This window comes from Hydra vulgaris, chromosome 09, assembly GCF_038396675.1.
Source record: "Hydra vulgaris chromosome 09, alternate assembly HydraT2T_AEP".
In the NCBI taxonomy this organism is placed as follows: domain Eukaryota; kingdom Metazoa; phylum Cnidaria; class Hydrozoa; order Anthoathecata; family Hydridae; genus Hydra; species Hydra vulgaris.
The window spans coordinates 6,393,985-6,420,257 of record NC_088928.1 but is presented as its reverse complement, the minus strand read 5'-3'; the positions used below and the strand labels follow the sequence as shown (position 1 = coordinate 6,420,257).

Sequence of the window (26,273 nt, the reverse complement as noted above, 5' to 3'; positions counted from 1 at the left end):
TTTGATTTTTGTCAAAAACTTAAAGTTTTGTTTTTCTTTCAGAAACATAAAAAAACAAAGCACAAACACCTCTTACAATTTTACAAAATCCAATTTAACTATGATACATATTAAAAAATTTTTACAACCAAATACAATGAATTCTTTGGATCTCATCTCAGTGATACATGTTCATATTGTGACTCTGTTGAAATAAAACTTCAAGTTCTTGATTTTCCTGCACAAGTCCAACCAATACTGGAGATAGTTAACAAGCTCTATGAAGTTATGGTACTAAATATGTAAGATGCATAATTTAGGCCAAAATGATGTGGTCATGTATTCTTATTATGAACGATGTAGCATCAATGTTAGTCAACTAGTTAAATAAACACTTATTACAGGGTATGAAAATTTTATATATTTTTAGCAACACGTGTGGCAAACAAAATGAAAATTTTGTCATGATTTGGTTTGTACATGTATTTTTCCATGCTTTATATAAGGTTACTTTCTATATATGTTTGTGCGCCACAAACTTTGAAATCAATTTTTAAAAGCTTTTTTCTCAACTTATTTTGCTCAAATTTTGCACACTTAATCATTTTCGATGACAATACAAGGAAATGGAAAAATTTGACCAAATAAAGTTAATTAAGTTAACAAAAATTTAATTTGTATTTTCCCATACATTTTATTTTTATGAATTGCATCATATGAATTACGTCATATGAATTACGTCAGAAAATATGAATTACGTCACAAAAATCATTGATTTGCAAATTATTTGCAGTTTCGAAGACATTAAAGTGCAGCGATTCAAAACCTATTGTTTTTTAAGTCTTAAGTTATTAAGTTAAAAAACAAAAATTTAGTAAAAACACTAGTTTTTAAATTAAAAAAAAAAAAAAACAGTAATTATTCCTTCTACAAAAGATAAGAAAAAAAGAATTTCTAGGCCCAATAGAATTCTGCTTGCATAAAGCATGGATTTGAAAAAAGAATTTTTTTTGATTTACTAGTTTTTTTTTTTTTTAAACATCTTCGCTTCCAACAAGGCTGCAAGCAGCCACTAATTAAAGTTGGAAGTTACTGTAAGAGAAAAGATGAAGATTGTAGAGCAATATAACGATTGACAGACGATTTAAAAGATTGCAAATTATATGAATCAGGAAAGCAAGATGAAGGAAGCGAATTCCAAAGAACTGATGTTCGAGGAAAAAAACTAGACGAATAAGCGTTTTTAGAACACTTAGGAACAGTCACAGAAAAAGGATGACACTTAATTGAATGACGAGTAACACGAGGATGAATTTTAGTAGATGGCACAAGAGATGCTAGCTCTTTAGAGCAGTGCCCATTATAGTATTTGTAGAAAAGAGAAAGAGAAGCAACATTACGACGATGTGATAATGGTTGAAGGTTGGCTGCAAGAGCAGGTCCAACTATATTTACAATACGTTTTTGCACCTTGTCTAAAAGAGAAAGGGCATCATTAGAAGATCCGCCTCAGATATGGCAACAGTATTCCATACAAGGCCAGATTTGAGATTTATAGAGATAGAGAATAGAATCCAGAGTAAGAAAGTGGCGAGCTCGATAAAGAGATGCAACCTTAGCAGATGCTAATTTTGCAACTGATTTGATATATGGTTTCCAAGAAAGATTGGAAGTAAGAGTTAATCCTAGAAGATGAAGAGTAGATGACTCATTGAGTACATCACCGTTCATAAAAATAGGAAGATCTAAATTATTGCGATAACGATTGGCTGAAAAAAATTGAGTTTTATCTGAATTAAAGTTCACCAGTCACTGTGAGCCCCATGCTGTAGTAGAAGTGAGATCCTTTTCAAGCTCAAATGCCTCCCCCCCCCCCAAGCAATCAGAGGGTGTTGGTTTCTTATCACGACAAGAATAAATGGTAGTATCATCAGCAAACAATGCCACCTTAGATGTGAAAATATCTGGAAGATCGTTAATGTAAATTAAAAAGAGTATAGGGCCAAGGATAGAACCTTGAGGAACCCCTGAAGTTACAGAATAAGAAGAAGAGTGTTGTCCATCGAGGACAACTTTTATGCTACGATTGGAAAGGAAGGACTCAATGATCTTAAAGATGTTGCCGGATACACCATAAGAAGAAAGCTTATGGAGAAGACCAGCATGCCAAACTTTATCAAACGCTTTTGAAATGTCAAGAGCGATGGCCTCATCTAATCCTTCCTAATCATCTTAATCCTTCCTAATCCTTCCTAATCCTTCCTAATCATCTCCACCTTCATCTAATGCACGATAAAACCTGTCAGTTATTACTATTAGCAAATCAGCTGTAGAACGAGAAGATCGAAATCTATATTGATGGTCAGAAAGTAAGTTATTAGATTCAAGATGAGAAATTAAGTGTTTGTTAATTAAAGATTCAAAAACCTTGCTTATGATAGGAAGAAGACTTATGGGCCGGTAGTTAGACGAATCAGATCGCTCCCCAGAATTTTTGAAGATAGGGATTACAGATGCGGCTTTCCAGCAGGCTGGAAAACAAGACTCTGATAAGCACTTGTTGAATAGTTTTGAGAGTATAGACGACAGCTCCGGAGAACACTTCTGCAAGACAATAACAGGTATGTTGTCTGGGCCACAAGCTGTAGAAGAGTCTAGGCAGGAAATCACTTTAGATACAGATGCTGGAGTGAAATGAATGTCAAGCAATGGATCAACCTGCTTGTTGGCAATATCAGGTAGAACGCAATTAGTGGAATCAAGAGATGATATTGATGAAAAGTTTGTAGCAAACAGTTCGGCTTTGTCTTTAGGTGAGGTGACAAAGTCTGAACCATACAAGAGAGGTGGAATTATAGATTTGCCCTTATTATTGATATTATTAAAGATTCTCCAGAAGTCACGAGAGCCTAATTTTTGAGATGAGATACGAGATTTCATGACCTGAGAATAGCGGATTTTGGCGTTAGACAAAACCTTTTTAGAGTTGTTTCTAGCAGTAATAAACAGACGTCTGTTTTCTGGAGAATTGTTTTGCTGATAAATATGGAAGTAACGGTTTCGATTGGCAATCACAGCAGCAGAGTGTGAGGAAAACCATGGAGGAGAGTGAGGCTTGACCTGGAATCGTCGAGAGCGAATAAAAGATTCCATGCCAGCCTGAATCCACGAAGTTATGTAAGAAGCACATTTGTCGAGTTAGGGATTGAGAAAGGCAAAAGTTGTGGGCTTTAATGCCTGCAGAGTTACTGACACTAGAGCCAAGCCATTCAGAGTGGTGAGCATTAAAGTCACCGACAACAACTATATTAGCTGATGGATAAAGAGAGAGGGCTTGGTCAATATGATCAGAAATAACATCAAAAAGAGTGCAGTCTTGAGATGAAGGAGAGCGATATAGAACAAAGAGAAAGGCAATAAAGTGAAGTGGTGCTAAACGAAAGCACATAAAAGAATAGTCTGCGGATTCAAACCTAGTTTCACGACAAACAGGTGAATTCTTATGAATGTAAATGCCCAGGCCAAGCATGTGACTATTGGAGTCTTTACGAATCAGAGGAAGATAACCATCAACACTAAGATCACAAGATGAGACAGCCGAACTCAAATTAGTCTCACAAAGAGCAAGTAGGTCTGGTGAACTTTGCAAGAGATAAGACTCAACAGAAGAAAAGTTACTTCGAAGACCACGAATATTAGTGAATGATAGGTTTAGAGAACTTGGTGATGATGATGGTTTTTTGTGTTTTATAGTTTTTGGTACTTTATTCATTTTTAAATTAGATTGAAGAACTTGACTAAAAGCATAGATAGTACTCAGAACACCGTTTAATAGCCCAAGCAATTGCCTCATTACTACTAATAAACCCTAAGCCGTAACAAAGGGCTCCAAATGTGGCCTCCGCAATGCACACCAAAAGTACAAACAGGGACACCATCCATGCGCAACATGGCACTGTTAATACTTTGATATTTTTCAGCTGTTGATGGAATCAGCCTCTCTGAGAGCTACCACAGAGTTCGGGAAACCTGACTACCAGCCGGCCTCAGAACCATAAAACTGAGTTTTAGAGCTGTACCCTCATAAGGAGATAATAGAATGAGTTGCCTAGTCATAAAAACAGTGACACAAGCAAACCCATGCATTGAGTCAAGAAGATCCAGCATTCAACATCCTAAACTGGAAACAATGCATTAAAAATACATCTGCGCCAGCCTTATAGATGAAGAAGCGGTGCGAGGCTGGTCAACAGATAGAATCTGTTTACCCCTTAGTTATTTTACCCCTTAGTTATTTTAATATTGTGTAATTCCCATTTTTTCTATGAGAGGTCACTCCTTCTTGCCAAATGAAGCAGATTTCTATTCATTTAGCAATACAGAAAAACAATTTTGGCAGAATCTGCCAATCTGTTGTCCCTGAGGACTGAGATAAAGTTTTTATGGAGGCAAGGAAAACTCCAAATCCTTTTATTCTTAAAAAACAAAAACAGGAAGACTTCTTTAAATTATGGTACACATTTTTAACTATGACAAGAAAATATAAAATAGTATATATAGCTAAACAAAATAGTTTCTTTGGATCTTGGGAAAAATTTAAAATACTAATTATTGGATTCCATTAAAGAGTGCTAAAAGAAATGAATGCTATAAAACTATGTTAATATTTATAAAATTCTCATAATACCCACTTTTATAAAAAAACTGCCTTGCGACAATGATATGCTAGAAGCAGATGAAAAGAGTAGGGAGTGATTAACTGAGACAGATTAAATCCATTTTTAAATAATACAGTATTTTAGCCATATTTCAGTTAATTTTAGCTTTTAATTTATGCATTTTATGTTTTGTCTCTTATAAATAAAAAACATACTTAAAATTTTTTTTTCTACTTCACAAAATATTTTGAAGTAAAAAAATTTACTAGCAGCAACTTTTTTTTTTATAATTTAATTTCTTCTCTATTTTCTTCTTGTTTTTCTAGTAGGTGAAGTCTTTTGCTAGAAGATTTAATCTTTTTTATGAGATTGTATTCTTGTACTGCATTAGTTTTTCATGTTTGTTTTTTTTATTCTTGAATAAATAACAATAATAAAGAAGATGCATCCTTACAAAGAGATAAAAGAGATAAAAGAGATTAAAAAACTTTCAACCAAATTAGGTAGGGATTTAAAGACAAAATGCAATCAAGTGATTCAATGGTTTCCCGAAAAGACTAATAAGAAGTTTGTCTATAATACCTAATACACAAACTTCAGCAATTAATACAAGATTTGTGATATCTTCCTATATTGCTTTTAAGTAAAATATTAGAGTTAGGCTAAACATTAGAAATTCTGTTATAGCATCTTTGTGATCGTATCAGCTGAATTGTAATATAAAATATTAAAGCGATTACAAATAAAAGGAACAAAAAAGGATTAATCATTACACCAGGAAAGAAAAAAATTAAACAATGAAGCAACACCAACTTCCTGATATCTATTGAATAAAATGCTTACAACTAACCTCACACAGCACTAGTTTCTTTACCACTAAAAGCAAAAACTGTTTCAAAATCGCTTTGTAGCAAAGTTTTTTAAAAAAGAATTCAAAACGTTATTAATTTCAGATCCAAAATTAGCAAGCAAATGGAGTTAACAGAAAAATTACTTTTGTTCTTTGGATTGTCTTTTGAAAAAACCATAATCCTAGTTATTCATTGGCAAAAGTTTTTCTCTTAAAGCATTTAATTGTGAGTTAAAAAGAGGATTAACTTAAGAAAAATAAGATTAACTTAAGAAAGAAGAGACATTGTAGATTTAATTGATGTTATCAACTTTAATTCAATTTCAACAAAATTAATTTCTTTTTCCATAACTGAGAGGCTAACAAGTGGAACAGCTTATCATTAAAATCTACACAATACCTAAGATATTTTGCATAAAATGGTATCTTTTTGGTATCTTTTCATGTTAAATACCCAACCTAAATACTTCCATAAAACGTTTTTTAACAAACGTAGATTTCTACTAATCATTTTTGAAAAATATATAAATTATTTTGTATAAACCTTAAAAAATCATCAATAAAAATCTCATAAAATTTCGAAAAGTTATGTTTGTGTTAACTGCATATTTTATTATATAAATTTTTTATTTGTATAATGTTAGTGTTGCACATTGTTACATAATTTATTTTGGGGCAAACTGTTAGTGTCCAATTATATGGGATTGCATGTTTTGTAGAACATGTATCATTTGTTCTAATTAATACAATCTAATCTAATCTAATATTTAACAAGTTTAAATTAATTTAAAAGTTTTTTGCTTATCCAATACTTTATTTTTTATTTTTAATAATAGATACATATATATATATATATATATATATATATATATATATATTTAATAATAGATACATATATATATATATATATATATATATATATATATATATATATATATATATATATATATGTATATATATATATATATATATATATATATATATGTATATATATATATATATATATATATATATATATATATTATATATATATATATATATATGTATATATATATATATATATATATATATATATATATATATATATATTAGGGTGGAGTGAATTTTAGTTTTTTTTACAATTCAATTAGCCTGGGTGTGCAAAAGTTGTCTATTCATTTCAGAAATACTCTGGAACAATATCAATGCTCTAGAAAATTTTCTTGAGGTGCCTCAAGACCTTTAAAATTTTAATGGGTCCCTAATATTATATAAAAAAAAGGTTTTTCAAAAGTATGTCATGTTGGGTCTCAAAAGAAGCAAAATTTTATAAAAATTTCAAAAATAACAATTATGTTATAAAAAAATTATTATTTAAGATTTTTTAAAAATATTATCAAAAAAATAAATTTTTTTCATTTTTAGTTTAAAAGGCCATTTTTTGTGCAATAAACTATAACATAGCAATTTTTTTTTTTAAATAATTGTTATTTTTGAAATTTTTATAAAATTTTGCTTCTTTCGAGACCCAACATGACATACTTTTGAAAAACTTTTTTTTATATAATATTAGGGACCCATTAAAATTTTAAAGGTCTTGAGGCACCTCAAGAAAATTTCCTAGAGCATTGATATTGTTCCAGAGTATTTCTGAAATGAATAGACAACTTTTGCACACCCAGGCTAATTGAATTGTAAAAAAAACTAAAATTCACTCCACCCTAATATATATAAATATATATATATATATATATATATATATATATATATATATATATATATATATATATATATATATATATATATATATATATATATATATATATATATATATATATATATATATATATATATATATATATATATATATAGTAAAAAAAGTAAAATATAAATTAGAAAATAAAACTTACTGATATAGAGTAGAGTAATTCTTTTTCTTTTTTTTATCATTATAAAATTGAAATCTTTTTAAAAATATATAATAATAATAATAAAAACACTATTTTTGCATTATACAGAATATAAGACTCGGAGAATTATCATAATTCACCAGAAAAAGGAAACACTTGCCAAAAACCTAAGGTTTTGTCATCAAGAAAACACTTCACATTACATATCTTATATAATACTTTTACCATAACTTTATATCTTTAACAATGTCCTCAGTTTTTATTGAGTTTAGAAAGCTTTCTTATTGGATTAAAAATATAAATGGAGATGATGAAAACCAATCTAGATAAGTCATGAGGATTTGTTTTTTATGTATTCTTCTATTTAATAGATTTCTTACGCCATAAGAAAACTATTTTACAAAAATTATTTATTTTTTATTGGTTTTCTTATGTCATAAGAAAACTATTAAAACGAAAAATAGATTTTTTTAAATTTAAAAGTATATCTAATAGTAATGTTTAAATCAAATATAAACAATATTATTAGATTCAAAATAAAAAATATTATTAGAATGCATTTATAAAACCTTCAAAAGAAGTTTATTATTTAAAACTTAGATTTAAAATAGTAAATTTTTATTACTTCAGAGTCATATACCTTGAAACTTTTAAAGCTAAAATTCGCTTTTATTAAAAAGCCTTTTTAGTAAAAATGCTTTTTATTAAAAGTGATTTTAAACTTTAAAAGTTTCGAGGTATATCACTATAAAATAATCATAATTTATTAATTTAAACTTAAATTTTCTAAATTTTTTTGGAAAATATTTTACCAAAAAAATTTAATCAAACAAAATATTGTTTAATGAAGTTAAAGTAAAAATAACCGACTTTAAATAGTGATCGAAAATACGCTAACTTAACCTACTGTTGTTGAAATTCAATTACTAACTGGTCAGCAACAAGAACAAAAAACGAGCTTTCTTTTGAATGTTGTAAATAAAAAAATTGTAAAGAACCGAACTCGTAAAAAAAAAAATTCAATGCGTGAACATAGGTTATAAGATATATTTATAAGCTTCGTATTTATGCTACGTATTTATGCTTCTATATAAGCTAGACATGTATTTTAAGACTACGAGATAGAATACGGCAAGTATCCTGTAACAATTTTTAGATAGCGCTAACTAACATTCAAAAAAGGTAACAAATTTACAAAATCTTCACTTTAAAAAAAAAAGCCCACCCAATTTAACATCGAAAAAATCATTTATAAAATGTATGCATATAATAAATAAACAGTTGTAGAATTTATAATTACGTGGAAACGAAAGAGTTATGTAAATTTCCATTTAATTAGGCAAAACTGAAACATTTAAAATCGAATAACTTGATCAATTCAAAAGCAAAATGTCGTCGCCACATAAATCAACGTAGAACGTCCTAAACTAAAAAAAACCATCTAAATATATGTATATATTATTGATTTCATGGGTGGGTTTTCTATGAAAGCCTAAAATAGATTTTGCGTTTTGTTTAACTAAATTTTCAAAAAACGCTAACTGATTTTTCCGTAAAAAAAATTTTCCGTTATAAAAAGTCACATGACTAAACCCTCTCCATAAATTAAAAATGACTTTTCGGAATTGATTTTTTAAACGAGTTTGAGCTACATTTTAAATATATGTTAAATATGAATATATTGTTATTTTAATTAATACTATAATTTTATTAAAATATTTTCTTTAACTTTTATATCGAAGGTTTTTTTCGTTGAAATTCCGCCGCGAGATTAAAGCACTTTAACTGTACAACAGTCAAAACACAATTTTGCAGCTTATAAACCGTTACATCTTTCTAAAATACACGATACGCTTTCTTTTGATTGAAAACGAGTTATTGATTAGTTGTTCCGGTTTTTAGCAGTGTTTTGAAGAGAATTATTTTTTCTCCCCAAGCAAACACCAAACAAAAATAAATAAATAAAAACACAACGTGAGCGTTAAAATTAAAAAGCAGCTAAACTGAAAATATATTTCAACTAATAAAGAAAAATTAAACTTTTGAAGTTTTTTTTGTTACAAAAAAAAATTAAAAAAAAATTGCAAGCTAAAATAGATATTGCCTTTAACCGCTTGTCCCTAAACTAATAACTACTTTTAATGATATTTGGATTTTTAGAACACAGAATTTAAAATACTATTTTACGCTTTGTTTTTTTTTTTTTTGTTTTTTTTATGATTTTTTTTCGTCAAGTTTTAAATTAAAATGTTATAGTATGTGGTAAACCAAGATCAAGTTTAATAAAAGCACGCTACTTTGTTTTATGAATAACAGTTAAAGCTGCAGTTTTAACTGTTTTGTTTAAATATATTTACTATTTTTAATGCATTTACAATTTATAAAAAGTATTTTTAATTTTTGTTAAAACTCCATTAAAGGCCTGAAAGTCACGCTGTTAATTTTATTGCAGCATGAGTTGCTTTATAAATCAAAGTTGCATTTAAAATTTTTTTGCCTATTTTATAATTTTATTTCCTCTCTGCATCATAAACATAAGTAACGACGTTGAACTGTATCAGCAAGTAAATTAGTTGACGTTTTTTAACTCAGGTCTACTGAGTTAAAAATTGTTAATAAAATTTTATAAATAAATAAATATTACGTCAAACTTATTTTTTTTGTTGTTGCTAGTCTCTGCAACGAAGCGTTTCAAAATCAATAAAAGCATAAAGTCGTTTTGCACATTGTGCCGACCATATATAACTAAATCGTATAGTTCAAATAGAATTATGTGACGTCATAGCTCGGTGATGGTTGTGCCAGGTGAATGAAAGTTGTTCTTTCGACAATTCACGTCTGATAACGAATAACAAATCTTTTAAACACAAAGGTGAAAGCGAGGCGCAAAAAACAATAAAAATAGTTGTAATTTTTTTTGGAATGCTTTGTTTTGATTACACTTTAAATTTAAATTGTTAGCAAGTATTTATATGGAATATTTATATTGGACCAAAAATATGAGCACAACCAGATTTCAACGTCAACAATGCTATCTTTGTGATTGCCCTAGAGCCCCTTGGGCTATTTTAAACGATTTTAGCGAACCCATTTGTCGTGGATGCTGTAACTATGAAGGCCCTGAACGCATTGAAACTGTTATAGATTATGTTCGATCTTTAAGGAAAGGCTGGGATCAGCAAGTTAGAGCATTAAAACCAAACATGAATTCTACTGGAACATCTATTGGATCAACTCCAAGTCCCAGTGGTCACTCAAATGGATCAATGGAGACTAATGTGAGTATAGCTAATAATGCTTATTCTTTTTCTCAATATAATGGTATGCCACAACAGCTAGACCATTTTCGTTTTTTACACAATGTGAAAAGTGAACATCATGTTCCACCTGAAAATCATGCAGGTGAAAACTTCAATCAAAAAAATGTTTTTGCAGTTCCTAATGAATCTTCTATTAACCAAACATCTCAAGTTGCTCCTTTAAACTCTCGAAATGTTGATGATACTCATGATGAACATCGTCGATTTTTAACTAGTCTTGCTGTGAACAATACCAAAGATAATCATGTTAGAGTTCCAATTATACATAGACCGGAATATTCTGAATACCCTGATATTGTTAGAGAAACTTTAGAAGTGTTAAATTCATGTGTACCATTTGATATACGTTTTAAAAAGGATCATAATCACATTGGTCGTGTTTTTTTATTTGAAGCTGCGCCAAGACCAGGTACAACTTCACCAAACGAATTTGAACTTAAAATTCATATTGAATATCCTCGTGGATCTGAAAACTTTTGTCAAAGTGCTTCTTCGGTTGCAAAACAAATGTATCAAGATTCTATGAAAGATTATAGCAGAGGGCTTTCTTCAGGTTTTAAATATCTGGAATATGAGATCCATGGTAATGAATGGAGATTACTTGGTGATTTGCTTCCTGAGCAAATTCGTATATTTAAAGAACCTATTGGTCGGGTGTTTTTACCAATGCGGTTAATTGATTACCCTATATTTCACTCAATGCTAGGGCCCCCACTGCCTGGTAATTCTAAGTATCGGCCTAAAAGAAAAGCTGACGATGTTGAAGTAATTGGAGCTCCCTCTCGAGCTCCTCGGCGCACATACAAAGAAAGGGAGGACGAGCAAATTCAAAGACATTTATGGATGCAGTCTCAAGTTGATGCGTTAAGACTTTCAATGGCACATTTAACAGGAACCCCTGAAGATGCAATACATCTTAATTCAATTCGTTCTGGTAATATGCTTGATCTCCACCACCACACAACACCCCATACACCTTTAACACCCCATACACCTTTAACACCAAACAGCCAAAATCTAGGAGTGCCTCATCAACCATCTCCTAAACCATGGGGTGTGTCAGCTTCGATGGCAGCATTAATAAGTGCTGCTAGTGCAGAGACAAACGGAAATTCAAAGGAGCCTAGAAAACTGTTGCCAGAAAGTAGTAAATCCAAATCTCCATTGCATGAAAAATCTCCTCATCATGAAAAAGAGATACTCGAAATAAAAGATAACTTAAAATCAGAGGAAATAAATGAACATAAAGAAGACAATCTAAATAAAAAAGCAAATATGAAGAATGCAAGTAAAATAAAGTGTAGTATTTGTGAAGATTGGTTGGATGATTCTCATTTTGTGCAATGTCCTTCTGTACCAGCTCATAAATTTTGTTTTCCATGTTCAAAAGATAGTATTAAGAAACAAGGTTTTGGAAGTGATGTTTTTTGCCCAAGTGGTAAACAGTGTCCACTTATTGGTAACAATCTCCCTTGGGCTTTTATGCAAAGTGAAATACAAACAATTCTAGCAACAAAACCACGTTCTAGAGTATCTCTTAAAGAAGAAAGTATAGAAGATAAATCTTAATTTTTTAGTTCTGAGTTGATGTTTTTGTAACTGTGAGTATATGTGTGTGATTGTTTATATACAATATATCTCTAGATTTTTTTTTTTTTTTTGAATCTTTTCAAACTACTAAATAAGATTTAAAAAAATTTTGTTTCTATATTTTCAACTGTTTTGAATTATGTTTTTATATATATATATATATATATATTACTTCAGTTCAGTAAAGTTATATCTTTGTATTTATTTTATTAATTTTACATGGAAAGTTTATTTTGTTCATTAGCTTTTAATAAGAATGAACTCTATCATTAACTTTATTGTTTGGAGATGTGAGGCATTTATGCGTTATTATTTTTTGCAAAGCGCATCTTGATTTCGTTTATCATTCTGTTCATTTTTTGCGTTGTTTTTGTAAAACAGATTATAATGCTTTATTGAGTTGGTTTAAATACGTTGTTCTTTACGGGAGTGGGCAAAGATAACAATAAAATGTCACAATCGATGCTGTGTAAATAAAATACCGAAATCTAAAAAAAACAAATAATTTTCTATTTAACAATTGCGATTGGTTGTTTTATAAATTTTTTGCAATCAATTTGTAGCGACGACAGTAGATCTTATAATGTTAAATTTTAAATAATTTGTAGATTTTAACATAAAATCTGAAAATAATTATATACTCCGCCAAAATATCTAAATTATTTACTTAAAAAAGTTTTCAAATCATTTTCTTGCTGAAGTTTTGTTTGAACAAAAAAAAATTATTAGTAAGTGAAGATTCCAGTCAATCACATATCAAATTAATTGAACATTAGTTATTCTAATTGTCATTCTATCGAAAAATAGAAACCTTTAAAAATGGAGTTCTTGATAGGGTTGCTAAAAGAACAGTGATTTTGAAATGATTTTAAGTGACTTTCTTGATGGATTTCAAAATAATATTATAAAATAGTGCAAACAAACGTGTTGCTATGGTACCAGTGCAACGGCTTGAGCAATAAGGATAATTTTAGGTTTTTGTTGTTTAAACGTTTGCCGTAGTAATCACACATCTGCCGTAATCATCACACATCTTCTCGGTGCAATTAATAAATCTTTGAACAATGAATTATATTTTATTAATATTATATTTCATTTAAAAAAAATAATTTAATGGTTAGCTGGTATCGTATTGATAGCGCTATTAACAACGCAATTAATAAAGTGCTATCATAAAATCCTAGGATTCATCCCCACTTTGGCAATAGAAACAGTATTGATGATATGAATGGCAGCAGGAAACTATTACGCTATATTAGTTTAAACTCTATTTAGTAGTATTCTATTGCCAAAAACTTTTTAGCTTAATCAAGTATATAATAAAAACGAAATGTTTTGCGTTCGTTTATATTAAGATTAAATTGCGTTAAAGTTTAATAAACTTTTAATTTAGGTTTGTCAGATATGGTTTTCAAAAATATTGATGACTTTAATCTTATTACAGGTATTCTAGTAAATAATGAAAAAAAATATAAAATTTAAGTTTTATGGCGAATAATCTTTCCTGTTTATAAATATTTTAGAAAAGTGGTAAACTTTTTTTCTTTTTTTTCTGATTCAAAACTAAAATAGTTTACAGAGCTTATTAAATTATTTGGTAAATTATTATTATTTGGTATTAATTATTTGGTATTAATTATTTAGTAAATTATTTGGTATCAATTTTTGCGTTTAATGATTTACTGAAATTATGTTTATCAACCGTTCATGGTTTTTATATTCTTGAAGACATTTTTTTAAAATTTAGTGTTACGACTTTTTATTTATGTTTATGTTTATTAACTTGGATCAATTTTAATATTTACTCTTTAGTGTCGTCAAGTTTTTTTTAGTGTAGTCAAGATTTGATTTACTAATTATTAAGAAGGGTAGAAGAAGCCGGGGTTTTATTTAAGTAATCTTTTTTTTAATTGATTTTTTTATAAAGCTGTAATAAGAATTTTCTTCTTTTTAACTATTCTTTTTTTGCTTAAAAATATTTTTTAATTGCCCCAAAGAATTTTTTTTTCATAACGCTTGCGCCTACGTTAGCAGGTCGTTACTTAAGCAAATCAGATTTGGTTTATCAGATTATCTAGTAGTATCCATAGTAACATCCAATAGTACACGTATTCATGAAGCTATGACATATTTAAAGATTTACTCTTTTTTAAAATATTTGTTTAAAATTGTTTAAGAAAATTGAAACACGTTTCATCAATGTAAAATAAATAGAATAATCCACCCCCAAACCACCTCAAAGGTGACGTCATTTTGCCGTCACGTTTGATGTCTACTAATATAAAACAGATTCATCGTTTTATGGCAGAGTCAAATAACCCGTATATTTAATTGAATAAAAAACGAGATAAACCAGAAGAAAGTTTTCAAAGTTATATATATTTGTTTGCTTGTTTTAAGAATTGACACATCAAAAACTTATGCTGCAAAATTGAAATAGTATTTAAACCATAAATCAAGTAAAAATATTTTAGGCAAGACGCGTCTTAAAAATCATTTAAAAAAGAATAAGCGTCTTTAAAATCATATATTTACTCAATTACAACTATTTTCATTTCATGCCACACTAAAGTAACATACAAAAATATTAGGGTTGAAGATTCAACGCTAAATATTGATTGCAACTGAATAAAGTTTAAATTTTTTGAAAGTAAAGAAAAATGTATTTACCCAGTGGGCACACGACGTCGATCATACGTTGGATTTATTTTGGGCAACTTTGACAAACTAAACCTAATGTTGGTTACTCTAATGATATTTTTCAACAGATTTATAACTTTGTAGCAACGTTGGTTACACTGACTTAACACTAATGTAATAGTTACGTTGGTAACATTAACGTTACTTTTCACCAGAATTACATTAAAGGTAAATGTGTTTTTTTTTCATCATAATTACAACGTTTTTTTTATCAGAGTTACGACATTAAAATAGCTATGCGAACATTATTTTTCAAGTATATTACAATTTTTTAATGTAAAAGATTTCTTTGTCTATGATTCGACAAAGAAATCATTATTTTTTTTTTAAGATCTTTACTTTCAACAACGCAGCAAGTAACCACTATTAGAGTTGAAAGTTACTGGAAGAGAAAAGATAAAGTTTATAAAGCAAGACAACGATTAAGAGACAACATGCAAGTTATATGAATCAGGTAAACAATAAGAAAGGAGAAAGTTCCAAAGAACTGATGTTTGAGGAAAAAAACTAGACGAATAAGATTTTTGGAGCACTTAGGAACAGCCACAGTAAAAGAATGAGACGTAATTGAATGACGAGTAGCACGAGGATGAATTTTAGTAGACGGCACAGAGACGCTAGCCCTTTAGAGTAGTGCTAATATAGCATTTAAAGAAAAGAGAAAGAGAAGCAACAGTACGACAATGTGATGATGGTTGGAGGTTGGCTGCAAGAGCAGGTCCAACTATGTTTACAATGCATTTTGCATCTTGTCTAAAAGAGAAAGGGCATTATTTGAAGATTCGCTCCATATATGGCGACAGTATTCCATACAAGAACGGATTTTAGATTTATAGAAATAGAGAATAGAATTAGGAGAAAGAAAGTGGCAAGAACCATAAAGAAATGCAACTTTAGCAGATACTAATTTTGCAATGCATTTAGTATACAGTTTCCAATAAACATTGGAAATAACAGTTGATAAGACGAAGGGTAGATGATTCATTGAGTACACAACCGTTCATGAATACAGGGAGATCTATATTGTTGCAATAACAATCAGCTGAAAAAAATTTAGTTTTATCTGAGTTAAAGTTCACCAGCCACTGAGGCCCCAACCTGTAGCAGAAGTGAGATCTTTATCAAGTTCAAATCCCCCCTCAAAACAACCAGATAATGTTAGCTTCTTACCAAGACAAGAATAAATGGGAGAATCATCAGCGAACGATGCCACCTTAGACATTAAATTTTCAAGGAGATTGTTAATGTAGATTCAAAAAAGGTATAAAGCCTAGGATAGATCCTTGAGGAACCCCTTAAGTTACGAGAAATGAAGAAGAGTATTGTCCATCGAGGACAACATTTATATTACGATAGGTAAAGAAGGATTTAATAATCTTAAAGATGTTGCCTGATGCACCGTACGATGAGAGCTGATGGAAAAGACCAGCATGCCAAAGTTTATCAAAGGCTTTAGAAATGTTAAGAGCGATAGCCTTAACCTCTCCACGTTTATCTATCGCACAATAAAACCTATTGGCTATTACCATTAACTAACCCGCTGTAGAATGAGAAGATTGAAATCAATATTGATGATCAGAAAGTAAGTTATTAAATTCAAGATGGGAGATTAAGTTAATTAAAGACTCAAAAGTGTTGCTTATAATTGGAAGAATAGGAATGGAATGGGAATGAATTGGACGGTAGTTAGACGAGTCAAATTGCTCTCCAGAATTTTCAAAAAAAGGAATAACAAATGTTAATTTCCAGCCAACTGGAAAACAAGGCTCTGATAAATACTTATTAAATAATTTTAAAAATATAGACTACAGCTCCGGAGAAAACTTCTGCAAGACTATAAAAGGTATATTGTCCGGACCACAAGCTGTAGAAGTGTTTAAACGGGAAATCATTTTAGAACCAGAAGCTGTAGTGATACGATTATGTAAAGCAATCGATTAACCTGTTTGTTGGATATATCAGGTAGGATGTTATTTGTGGAATTAAGAAATGAAATTGATGTGAAGTTCATAGCACACAATTCAGCTTTGTTTTTAAGTGAAGTTGCAAAATCTGAGCCATGTAAGAGAGTAGCAATAGGAGATTTGTCTTTGTTATAGACACTGTTAAAGATTCTTCAGAAATCTTTAGAGCCTAATTTTTGAGATAAAAAATGAGATTTGTAACCTCTGAATAGCAGGCTTTGGCGTTAGACAAAACCTTTTTACAATGGTTTCTGGCATAGTAAACAGACGTCTGTTTTCTAAAGAATTGTTTTGGCAATAGATATAGAAGTAATGGTTACGATTGGAAATTGCAGCAGCTCAATGAGAGATAAACCATGAAAAAGAGTGAGGTTTGACTTTTAATCCTTAGGAGAGAATAAAAAATTCCATGCCAGCCTGAATCCAAGATGTTACATAAGAAGCACATTTGTTAGCAGGAAGATAAAAGATTCCTACCCTAGGGCCACCACAAAGAAAATCAGCGAAAAAGTCCCAGTCAGCTTTAAGGTAGTTGTAAGAGGTACAATAGAGGAGGCTGAATAAGTGCGAATTTCATAACTGCGAATCTGCATAAGTGCGAATCAATTGCAAAAACTGGCATAAGTGCGAACTGGCTCAAGAGCGAACTGGCATAAGTGCGCCGAAAGAATTTGCAAACATTGGCGTAAGTGCGAACTGGCATAAGTGCGAACTGGCATATTTGCGAGTTAATTGCAAAAACTGACATAAGTGCGAACTAGCACAAGCGCGAACTGGCATAAGTGCGCCAAAAGAATTTGCAAACATTGACATAAGTGCGAACTGGCATAAGTGCGAATTGGCATTAGTGCGAACTGGCATAAGTGCGAATCAATTGTAAAAACTGGCATAAGTGCAAACTGGCACAAGCGCGAACTGGCATAAGTGCACCGAAAGAATTTGCAAACATTGGCATAAGTGCGAATTGGCATAAGTGCGAACTGGCATAAGTGCGAACTGGCACAAGCGCGAACTGGCATAGATGCGCCGAAAGATTTTATAAACATTGGCATAAGTACGAATCGGCATAAGAGCAAACTAGCATAAGTGCAAATCAATTTCAAAAACTGGCTTAAGTGCAAAAAAGTCAGAATTATTATTGTGAAAATAAAAGTCACTGATAACTGATAGAGAGCCAAGATGGGTCCCGGGGCAAATTTCTTTATGGGCCCTATCTTGGCTGAAAATAAGCGCCATGTAATGCCAAATTAGTTACTTTTTTTTTCTCCCATTTTATGGGAGAAAAAAAAAAGTAGCTCTTAAAAAAAGCCGGGCCCCAGGACAACACACCCGCCTAATCCTCCCTCTCTGCGGCCATGCCGATAACCACTGAAATAACCTCTGAGTGGATACTTAATTAAATTTTTACAACTTTTATGTCAACTACATCAACATTACTCTTCACATTTTGATTTTGCTATTGTTAAAGCAAACGGTATCCAATGACAACCAACCAAATGCTAAAAATTCAAAAATTAGTTTGAAGATGATATTCAACTCGTTCAAAAAACCAAATAACAATTAATAATTTTTACACTGACCACAAATATTATTTTTAATTACATTATTGATAACCCGAGGATTACCATTATTTGTAATGATGATTCTCTTTTATTCTTTTTATTTTTATTTCGGTTCGCTTAGTTAAAAACAGCAGGAAGATATGTAGAGCAGAACAGTAAGTATCATACCCTTATTGAAGGTTTTTTTAATTTTTAAGTTTCATTTTATAAAAGGTTTTATAGAAGTTTTTAAATGCTCATAAAAATATTAGAATAATTTATTTATGCTATAATAAACATATTCAAAAAAAAGCACTATTTTAATATTTGAAAAAACTTTTAAAAAACTTTTCATTTTGGAATGCCATAAAGTACGTATATAGTTATACGTACTTTATGGCAACCCAAATGTACGTTATAGGTTAATAATAACCTATTGGTTATTTTAACCTATAATAATCGAACAACTATTTTATAATTGTCCTTAATAACACGTTATTGGTGGTAGCCAGTCGGTTTTCAAAATCTGTAGTATCAGTATTTTTTTATTTAAGAATGAAGGCAACGACTTCAAAAGAATTGATTAGTTAAGGCAAAGAACTGAGGAATATGTTATTAAAAATAAAAATGACTTTATGTCGGCAGATGATGCTGTCGGCAGATGATGCTGTCGAAATGTTTACATCGAAAACAATGATGTAAAACTTATTCCGTTTGCACCCATTCTATCTATTGCTGGTAGAATATTTGTTTTTAAAATGAAGTCTGAAAATGAAGACGATTATAAATGCAATCATTATAGATGGAAAAATAATAAGAAAAAAAAGTTCTAAGAATAGCAAAAAAGGTTTTAAAAAAACTTATTATCTTACCCAAACTACTACAGGCCAAAAACATTGTACATCCGCGAATTTTAGTAAACAAGTGTTCATAAAAAACTACGAAAGATCTTATTGCTATTATCTATTACTTAGGCAATGAAAAATGTGGTGTAACAAATTTGAAACACGGAAACAGTAAAATTGACCATTTATACATTCACACTGCATCGTCTGTAGTGTCATGTATAAAAAAAGTTTTAAAACCAAATGATAAGCCACAAAATATTTATGAAAAACTAATGTTTGAATCAAATGTGATTCAAACATTACCAAACGTTAAAAAAAATAGGTCGCGCAGGGTCGTCAAATTTTTCATGAGTTTTTTCACAAAAAAAATTGGCTAGGCTCCTTATGCAGGTAAGAAAACGGTTAAAAAATAACTTTTTTCGTTGTAATGAGGGTTTTAGGCCACTTTTGAAGATTTAAAAAAACGTGTAAACTTGAAATTACCTTAAGATTATCAGCTTACTAGGGAGTTTTTAAAGCACATTTTTTATTCAAAATAGCGTATACATTTAAACTAGGAGATTTTAATTGAAAATCTTAAACTACAATAAAAATGAACTAAAAACGGGTTCTAAAATATGGAAAATGGTTCATCACAAAGAAAATAAACTATATAATTAGGTCTAATTTCTTTTAAGACCAAAATATGCTTATTTTTTTAAAATTAATAACATAGTTGGGTATGGTAATCTGGGCCTATATGTCAGTATTTATTGCATTGTTAAAAATTTAATACTTTTACAGCAATAAATACTTTTAAAATGAAAACTAATGTAAATAAGATCTCTGACAATGCTTTTGTATTCATTTTCTGATTTTATTTTTCAACGGATTCATATAGACGATCATTAAAGATGAAACTTTCCATTGAAACTAGTAGATACCAGAGAGTAGCAGTTTTGAATCTTAGCACATCAAATTTATTTTTAAATAAAGAATAATGAATCTATAATATATAATACGAGAACATTTGGTTAATTTTTACTTGAGCATCCGTCTAATTTATTCCTTAAATTTTTTTTATCATGATTAGGCTTAATATAAGTACTTGGAATTTTGAATTGGAATATCATATATTCAATATGGAGAGTTATATTTGGATTTTTTTAATATATTTTATGTTATGGTTTTAAGTTATAGTTTACTGCGTTAATTGAATTTCCAAAATTTTTTGGAAAACCACTAAGAGAGACTTGAAAATGTTTAATTTATTTATTTTTCTAATTTGCTATTTTGAACACATAAAGTTATTTTGCATTTAGCGCATTTATTGTAACACTATTATCTTTAAACTTTTAAACAAAATGTTTAAATTGGATACATACTCAATGACTCATATTTTACTATGAGTTGGTATATTTCATGAAAAAAATGCGAAAAAGTAACATAGGCCCACATTACCCCACTCAGTGGGCAGGGCCATCCCGAACGAATTAAATCGATCGTTATTAAATCTATTCTAATATGAGTAAACAAGTAACGTTTAGTTAAGTTTGCTTTCCTAAAGTTAATTTTAAAGCTAAATTAAAAAAAAAAAGAAGGTTTTTAGAATACGATTCTCTAATAAATTTTAAATAACATTAAACAAAAAAAAAATTGAAAATTTTGATTTTTCTGAGGGATATACCAGCTTAATCTTAATTGCACCCCTCTAGCGCCGGCCCTGTATATTGTTCTCTATATTCGCTACAATATTCAACAAATATTTAAAACATTTTATTACTTCTATACTAAGAATTATTATTTCGTAGTAAAAAAATTTAGTTTTTAGTTTGCAACTCAACTTTGAAAAAACATATTTCTTCATAATATTTACAGAAGTAAAGAAAACAGTTAAATTCGAATAGAGAAAGTAATTTAAATAAGTGCTTTGGGTTAAAAATGGAATTTCGTTAATTCGTTTTCAGATAAAACATTCCGGTACAAAGAAGAAGAACTGGTGACACACAAAATCGAATTTTTTTAAGTTTAGTTAATAAATGTTAGAACGATTATTACGTTCTTATTAAATTTCATGTTAACGCTTCAATTTATTATATCAAAGTACAAAAAAGTCATAGTAAAAGAAAAATTTCCTTTTTTTAGTTAAACATTAAAATGGAAATACTCGGAGGCGAAAGAAAAAACTCAAAAATTTATTACCAAAATGGTTACTATTATCGTTAAGACAAAAAAGCAACAGAATCGTATGGCGGCGGTTTCAAATGTAAGGATGAATTTTGTAGAAGTCGTGCAACAAGTGAACCAAGCCTAGGGTTAGTACAAATAACGCCGCATAACCATTTGCCAGATTTTGAAAAAAAAAGAAATTTTAAAATTAAAACAATCATTAAAACGAGCTGCTGAAACTACAAGTGGAAGTTTACGAGATATTTTTGACCAAGAAACTGCTAGTAACCAATCAGCACATCACGTTTCTTTTGGAATGATGGAAAGCACTATGTATCGCAGACGTAGAGCAGTGCAGCCGCAATTACCAGCCAATTGCGGGGAATTAGACAACTCTTTGAGAGTAAACAACATAAGTAAGTTTTTAGACGGGACCGATTTTTACAAAGGGTACGTTCGTATAAATAACGATTATGCTCACATATTTATCGGGAAAACAGTCGTTGCTTCACCGACTGATTTGCACGTTGACGGAACATTTAAGGTATTTCCGAGAATGTTTTATCAAATGATAACATTTGGATACATTTTGCTTGATCATGTAAGATAATCAATAAAAGATAATATAAGAAGGGTGTAAACAAGGAATTCTATTTTTTCCGCGGTGTTTTTTAATACCGTTAGATTTTTTTAGAGCACCTTAATGAGTTAAAAAAAAACAAAATATATTCCCTGCTTTTTCTTATTCACCCTCCATATATTATTATTTTTGTTATTATTGTTATTACTACTGTTTCTTATAAATTATAGTTGTTTTTATTAATGCTGTTCTGCAAGTAAAGAATCAAGAAGTAAAGATTTTTTTGTTTTAGTTTATCCCAACTATTTTCATACTTATGACTAGAAAAACGCAAGAGCTGTATTCTCTTGCATTTTCCAAAGTTGCTGAACTCGTTCCACATTTGTCACCGTTACGGATAATGACGGACTATGAACAAGCATTGATGAATACCTTGGAAATTCAATATCCTTTAGCTGAAATTTCAGGCTGTTGGTTTCATTACGTAAATGTAAGCAAAAAAATATTTAACTTAACATACAATAACCTTTGTTATAAAATGGCAATTTTAAAACTAAATTAAAATACAATTTAAAAAATATATATATTTATTTGTACTGAAAGTTTATGTTTGCAATTATTTATATTTAGGCTGTGGTTAACAAGTGTAAACATCTTGGATTGTAATGAAACTTGAATTTAAATTCTGATCACAACGGAATCAATGAAAATGTTAGCGGAAAGTTGCAAAATTGAGTAAAAATAACGCCACGTCTCATTTTGGAAAAAGGGAGGAGGTTGACAGAAAATGTCATAAAATGTCGCATGGGGGAAGGGTGGGGTGTCTAAAAACAGCCAAAAAGGTGTTACGTATTATTTGAACAGCCCCTAACTTAAAAACAAACTAATATTTAAATTAAATCTAAAACCAATTAAAACATTATCATAAAGGTCTTTATTCTATGTAGTAAAGTTCAAGTTCCGCATAATCGTTTTGCCCGAATAGAGCTGTAACCAGGGGGTTTAGATGGTATAGAACCCCCTAGTATTTAAAACTAATAATTTTCTTTTTAAGGAAAAGCATAATAAAAATCTTAAAAAATCATATATTGTGATATATCATTTAATGTTTTAGAGAAAGAATGAAACTTCGCAATAGTCAATAGTCAAATGTAATCAAAAACTTTTGAATATTGATTATTTGTGTTTCATTTAAAATAAACTGAAATTTAAAACCAGATTAAAATAGCTTGCTTAAACTAATTTTCAACTTATTTTAGACAAATGATTTTATATAGTTCTCACTTCACCCGCTCGCTTGTCCCACTTCTACACTTCTTCCTCTTCCATAATTTTAGAAAAATACCTTTTATTAGCCAAAAAGTTAACAACAACAACAAAAAAATTGTAATTTTATTTATGCAAAAGCAGTTTTTTGTCTGCCCGAACTAAGAAATGTACGCTAGCACCTAAAACATGGTCACAGAATAGGAAAATCCCGCTACTACAATTTGATCGACCTTATAAATATAAAAAATGATAAAATGTTCCATGACCACAAAGGAAAAAAATTGTTTTCTCGTCAAATTAGATTCACACAACATATTATTTCAGAAAGAACAAACTTTATGTCGACAGAGAACATGCAGAACTACTCCAGAAAAACTTGAAGAATTAACTGAGCAATATTACAGAAGAGGTGTCATAAAACCATACATAAAAACTTGTGAAAACCATATTAATTTTATTTGTCCTTAAATCTTTAAAAACTCCGATTTGAATAGATTTTTATCTTAGTAAGATAATCTTACCACTTTAAATATAAGTTACCGAAGAGTTTACCACCATCATGAAACAAGCATTTTGGTTATAAATACTCAATAACCTTCAAAACGAGGAAACAGACTAAAATGTTTTTTGATGAAACTTCAAAACAAGGGTTTAAAGATCACATCAATAAATTTCTGGAAAAATTATAACACTGCGGGTTTCAATAAATGAAAAATTATTGAAGTAAGAAGTCTTTTAAAATATGAAATTTACATTGCCTATTGTTAAGTTAATAATGCTCCAGGTATGAAGGATATGTATATATTTGAACATAATTTTAAAATTTAATTTCAAAAGACAAAAAATGAAAATTGAAAAGCTGAAACGGAAAAACTGTTATGAAAAACTAAATGTAGTAAAACGCGTGAAAATTAGATTATTTGTATAAATTACGACAATTAAATTAGAAGATGTTAACGTTGTTTTGGTTGCGCTTTTCATTAGTTGCTTGAAACCATAGAATTTTAACATTGATTTTATTTCAGTGTGATCACTTGACCTCGTGTAATTAACATTAGGATCTCTAATTAAAATTGTTTCTAATAAATTAGGTTAATTAGATTTAGATATCATTACTGAAAATAGGTTAGAGAAATTGTGGCTAAGGTATTTCGAGCCATCCGGTGGGCAATATAGGACAAAAAGCTTTTCGTCATTGGAAGTATTTTTTCGAAACAAACGCTTTCTATTTCGTTGGATTTGAGATCGTTACGCCTTACCCTGTTTAAATATTAGATATGTAAACGGCAACACATCCACCACGTCTGTTTTTACATATGCTGCTTAGAAATGCATAACCCTCGATATGATATAGTTCACTAGGGTCGTCCTTGCTTATATGGGTTTATATGGGCGAATATGTCAATGTTTTTGTCGCAGTTAAACAAGTATATGATGCTAAATGTTCCATAGGACACGGATATTTAAATGAAAACATTGTAAGCCTTTCATATACAGAATATTTTCAAGTTTTTCCATCACTGAAACAATATGGTTCAAATACATTGGTCCAGGTTATAGTTCTATGTCACCTGATAATAATAACATAACTCTTAGGAAAGCATTTTCTTTTAGTATAGTTTTATTTTCTGGTTGGTATTGCCATAAAAATATTTGTATAAATTTCAACTCAAATTCTATAGTTTTAAGAGAATTTTGCAATGACGTCATTTTAACAGTTAATGTAGCGTAGATTAGAAGTGTAATATAGATATAGTTAAACATTTTAAGAAAGTATACTTAGATACATGCAATATTTATAAAGATAACAGCTTTAAATTGAAATATTTCATACGAATCTGGCTGATGGCGTAGAATAAAGTAATAATATGATGTAACTTCCAAATCTATATTATTTTTTTTTCTTCTTTTAAAACTTTATATTAAAATATAAAGTACCCCCCTGCCCCCCCCCTCCCCCCCACACACACACTACTATGTGACGTCTAGAAAGACGTCTTTAGTTTGTCCGGATACGACGTTCTCAAGACTATTATATGAGACCAATTTAGGTCATATTTTTTTTGGCATATATGTATACATAAAAACAGTGATCGATTAACAAAATGATAGATTATTAGAAATAATTTTCTAATATTCGTGTTCTAAAATTATGACCATAAAAAGTTTGATTCATTCCCTCCCCCCCTCCCCCCTTTGATTTGAAGAGATATTAAACTTTGATGGGTCATAAAAACCGAATACAGCAGATTATTTCTGGAAATTTTAAATTTGTAGATAAATTGAAAATAATTTAATTATGGTAAAATAACTACTTTTTTTTAGTTTTTTTTGGTTCCCAGGCTGCAATCATTACAGTACTTGGCAAAGCATCCTTATATGACATTAACATAAACATATACATGTTTGGAATAACTAAACACTAAAAAATGAGGTCAACGCCCCCTGATGAATAGATATCATTTATAACAAAAGACTTGAGCTCAGCTAAAGTCCATATTTATCCATAAGTTTATTTATGCTTGGGTTAAGTAAAGTGTTACAAAAACGTTATGGCATACTAAGAAAAGTACTTTGAAAAAATGCTAGTATAAAAAATAAAATTTTCATATCTTTTTTTCTTATTTCAATATATGGTGTCTTTGACCTAATATGTAGAGTTAAGACATTAGAATAGAAAAAAATTGTTTCTCTGGCTTCATTTTATTTTTCATTTTGACTAATATTTGAAAAATAAAATATTACCATTTCCCTGGTAAAATTGGTATGCTGAACCTAAAAATTAAGTATGGTTAATATTAAATCAGTTTTTGAATGACTAACTCAATATTGGTTTTGCATGGTTTTACTTACCTCAGGCCCAACTATGCAATGACTAAATTAACACTCAGTAATAAATTAACAATTAAAATTTTATTTTTTTGGAAATACGAGTTG

At 29.6% G+C, this 26,273-nt stretch overlaps 2 protein-coding genes across 2 annotated transcripts; both read left to right on the top strand.

The window, feature by feature from the left end:
* The first annotated feature begins 10,115 nt into the window (after window positions 1-10,115).
* On the top strand, window positions 10,116-12,555 carry LOC100202916 (probable E3 ubiquitin-protein ligase IRF2BPL). The gene has a single exon (XM_065804597.1). The coding sequence runs from the start codon at window positions 10,349-10,351 to the stop codon at window positions 12,263-12,265; it is 1,917 nt and encodes a 638-aa protein (XP_065660669.1). The 5' UTR covers window positions 10,116-10,348; the 3' UTR covers window positions 12,266-12,555.
* A 9,093-nt stretch (window positions 12,556-21,648) lies between these two features.
* On the top strand, window positions 21,649-22,733 carry LOC136085221 (uncharacterized). Its single transcript, XM_065806509.1, has 3 exons — window positions 21,649-22,088; window positions 22,360-22,557; window positions 22,698-22,733. Exons 1-3 carry the CDS (start codon window positions 21,804-21,806, stop codon window positions 22,731-22,733), a joined length of 519 nt encoding a protein of 172 aa, XP_065662581.1. The 5' UTR covers window positions 21,649-21,803.
* Window positions 22,734-26,273: the final 3,540 nt, after the last annotated feature.